The sequence below is a fragment of the Anser cygnoides genome, chromosome 3 (assembly GCF_040182565.1).
Source record: "Anser cygnoides isolate HZ-2024a breed goose chromosome 3, Taihu_goose_T2T_genome, whole genome shotgun sequence".
Taxonomy (NCBI): Eukaryota; Metazoa; Chordata; class Aves; order Anseriformes; family Anatidae; genus Anser; species Anser cygnoides.
In genome coordinates, this window is record NC_089875.1 from 113,235,453 (window position 1) to 113,238,355 (window position 2,903).

Consider the following 2,903-nt stretch of genomic DNA (forward strand, 5'->3'; position numbering starts at 1 on the left):
ACATGACTAAGTACAATTACACATACATACAAAGCATGTGTTCATCTGAGGTGCAAATATAATCTAGTTATCACCTGGTAATTGCTTTTATTCCCAATTAGTGCTCCAATTTCTTCTGAAAGGTAAAATTTGGGTGGGTGGATATCTACAAAATAATTCCTATTAACTTGTTTTGTTGTTGTTTTGGTTTCTTTTCTAAAAAAAGAAATTTGAGTAAGCAAGCTGTCTAAATAAAGGAAAAGGGAACAGGCTGTAAATGGAGTCTGACGAGACAGAAAAAGGAAAGCAACGAAAGAACAGCATGGCTACTAGCAGCAGCAGGAAGCGAGGATACTGAAGGAAGAAATCCTGCCACACTTGGATTTGAAGCATCTCTGTTGAGACACTGTTCTGGCACATCAGTTACCTAATACATGAAAACGAGGCACTTACACAATGCACAGCTGCATTAGGAGTTTGTGCAAACCTAGCTAGGTAAACAAACAGTTCTCTCATTCACTGCACTCATCCACAGTGTACTCAGGCTAGTATTATAGGTTTGTTTCAAGCCAAAGACTCAGTTAAATTCAGACCTTTCATATCACACGTTTGTTTTCTATTATGAATATTCTTGTAACAGAATTACTTGCTTCCCCCAGTGTAACCTGTTTATAAATCTTATCAAACATCTAAATATTATCAAACTGTAAGCAGGAATCAATTTAGTCAAGCTTTTTAATAAAAATTCACAGATTAATTACACGGTGGTTTGTCAAGAATAAAAAAGCCATAGTTATGCCACCATTAACAATGTGCCCAATCTAAATAAGCAAATATTAACTGTCCTTTTTACATTGCATATCTGTTGTCTGTACAACTGTCCACAAAACAACACTAAAACTTACACCTTGAAAGTTTGCTCCTAATGCTTGGCAGACATAACCTAGGCGTTACCCCAAAATAGGGACCTCCCCTTTTTCCAGCCAAGGTACAAACATTCTAATAAATCAATTGCCTTTTTGATTACTCATTTACAATTTATCGTAATTGCATTTGTAAACCAGATGAAGCACATAAACAGGGAATAACTCATCACTGTCTCTTTGAATTTAAGAAGTAGGAAATATCAAATTAAGTAGCGGAAAGTAAGTTCAAAACCAATGGAGGTTCCTCATAATGGGTATTTGAGCCACGGAACACCTTGACACTGGATATTGGGAACACTAGAAATACACATGGGTGCAAGGCAAGAACAAGTTCACGGGGAAGAAATCCACTGTGGAATTTTATGTCTTCAGTATACCTGTTCCAGAAAGTTCCTGGGTTACATGTTGTTGCAGGCTGAGTGAGGTAAAGAGGAATCACATATGCTTGCCCCTTTCACAAGCATCTGCTCAGGGCATTGTCAAAGATTCTTGAGAGATCGCTGATTTCACCTGCTTTTACATAATCTTTGTAGTAACTCCACAAAGGAAAACAGTAATTGTTAATGTTATGACTTACCTACATCTGTAAATATGTGACTGCTTCCTTCAGTAGCATCATAAGCAAGTGCCACAAGAATACAGGAAATTGCAAGAAGCTTAACTAACACTTGAAAGCTTATAATCCCTGATTCACCCACAATACAAATTCATTTACAGATACTGCAACAGATCCACACAGATACTCTCAGACCATAACTGAATACCGTAGCATCCCAGAGGGCCTGGAGCATACTGCACCTTGTCGAATGAGGGCCTGTGTCATTCAAGCAGTCTGAGTCTTCTGATGATAAGGCTTTAACGCTATACGTAAGTCGCAAGAAAAGAAGTTGCTTCATCATTTTCACAAACACGGCAAACAAGTTACCAGGAGGAAAGCCATCAACAACTGCCATGCCTCCACAACGCTCCACTATCTTCATTTTCCTTCACCACCTGCTTCTGTACCACCTCCTACGCTGCCTCCTGACCCTGCCACTCGCCCCCTGCCCGGGGCAGGCACCTCTCTGCTGCAGCACCCACCCTCGAGCCCATGCCTGCGTTCAGTGACGATGCTCTGGGACCAGACTGATGGAGAAGGGCGTGTACGCCTGCCAGGCTCTCTGCTTTCCCAAACCACGTGAATTACTCTAATAGAAAAAAACATCATTCTTTCCCCTTAGAAATCTCAGCTTGCTTTATGCTTATGAGCGTTTATGATCTTGTTTTCCACATTTATAGGCCACACAGGTTTTAATCCTACCTGCTTTGCAACTTGCTGCCTAGATAACGAGCACCAGTCAGCTGCAAGAGATGTTTTGCAGAAACAGGTAGCGAGATATTAAAGGAAAACCCTGCAAACAGCATTACTGCAGTTGTTTTGTGAGACGAGAGACGCAGCTTAGGGTTTGACCCTTGAAGTTTCATCACCAGCCAAGGGAAAAGATACAAAAATCAAATACAGGGAGCACGTACGAACCTCGGGGATGTGTTACAGCAGCAATTACCAACGTTATAGGGTGGAACACGGCTCGGGGACCAGCACTGCCGTTACATAAGGGCCGGTGCTCACAGCACGGAGGGGGGGGGGGGGGGGGGGGGGGCACACGGACCTCTGTCCCCAAATATCGAGGCTCCACCGCGGGCAGGGCAGGCCCAGCGAGCCGGCCAGGGCCCCCACAAGGCGAGCGGGCACAGGGGAAGGGATGGGAAGGGAGGGGAGAGATCGCTTGGGCACGTACCTTCCCCTCTGGGGGGCTCCGCGACGCCCAGCATAGCGGCGGCGAGGGACCGGAGGCGCCCCCAATGTCTGCCGGGGGCGGGCGGCTGCAGGCGGCCGGGGAGCAGCGGAGGGCGGCGGGGCCGCTCCTTCCGCCTGGGGCCGAGCGGGGTGGGCCGGGGGCGGCCCCGCTCCTCCTCCCCGCTCCTCCTCCCCGCTCCTCCTCCCCGCTCCTCCCCGCC

The 2,903-nt window shown here is 46.2% G+C and overlaps 1 protein-coding gene across 2 annotated transcripts in view; it reads right to left on the reverse strand.

Annotated features, from left to right (window-relative positions):
* The window catches only part of LDAH (lipid droplet associated hydrolase), a 118,837-nt gene extending 115,987 nt beyond the window's left edge, over positions 1 to 2,850 (reverse strand). For both annotated transcript variants that reach the window (XM_066995006.1, XM_066995007.1), the window contains exon 1: positions 2,684 to 2,850. In XM_066995006.1, the coding sequence (XP_066851107.1) occupies positions 2,684 to 2,717 (34 nt within the window). In that variant the 5' untranslated portion in view covers positions 2,718 to 2,850. The remainder of the gene's footprint in view (positions 1 to 2,683) is intronic.
* Between the last annotated feature and the right edge of the window lie 53 nt (positions 2,851 to 2,903).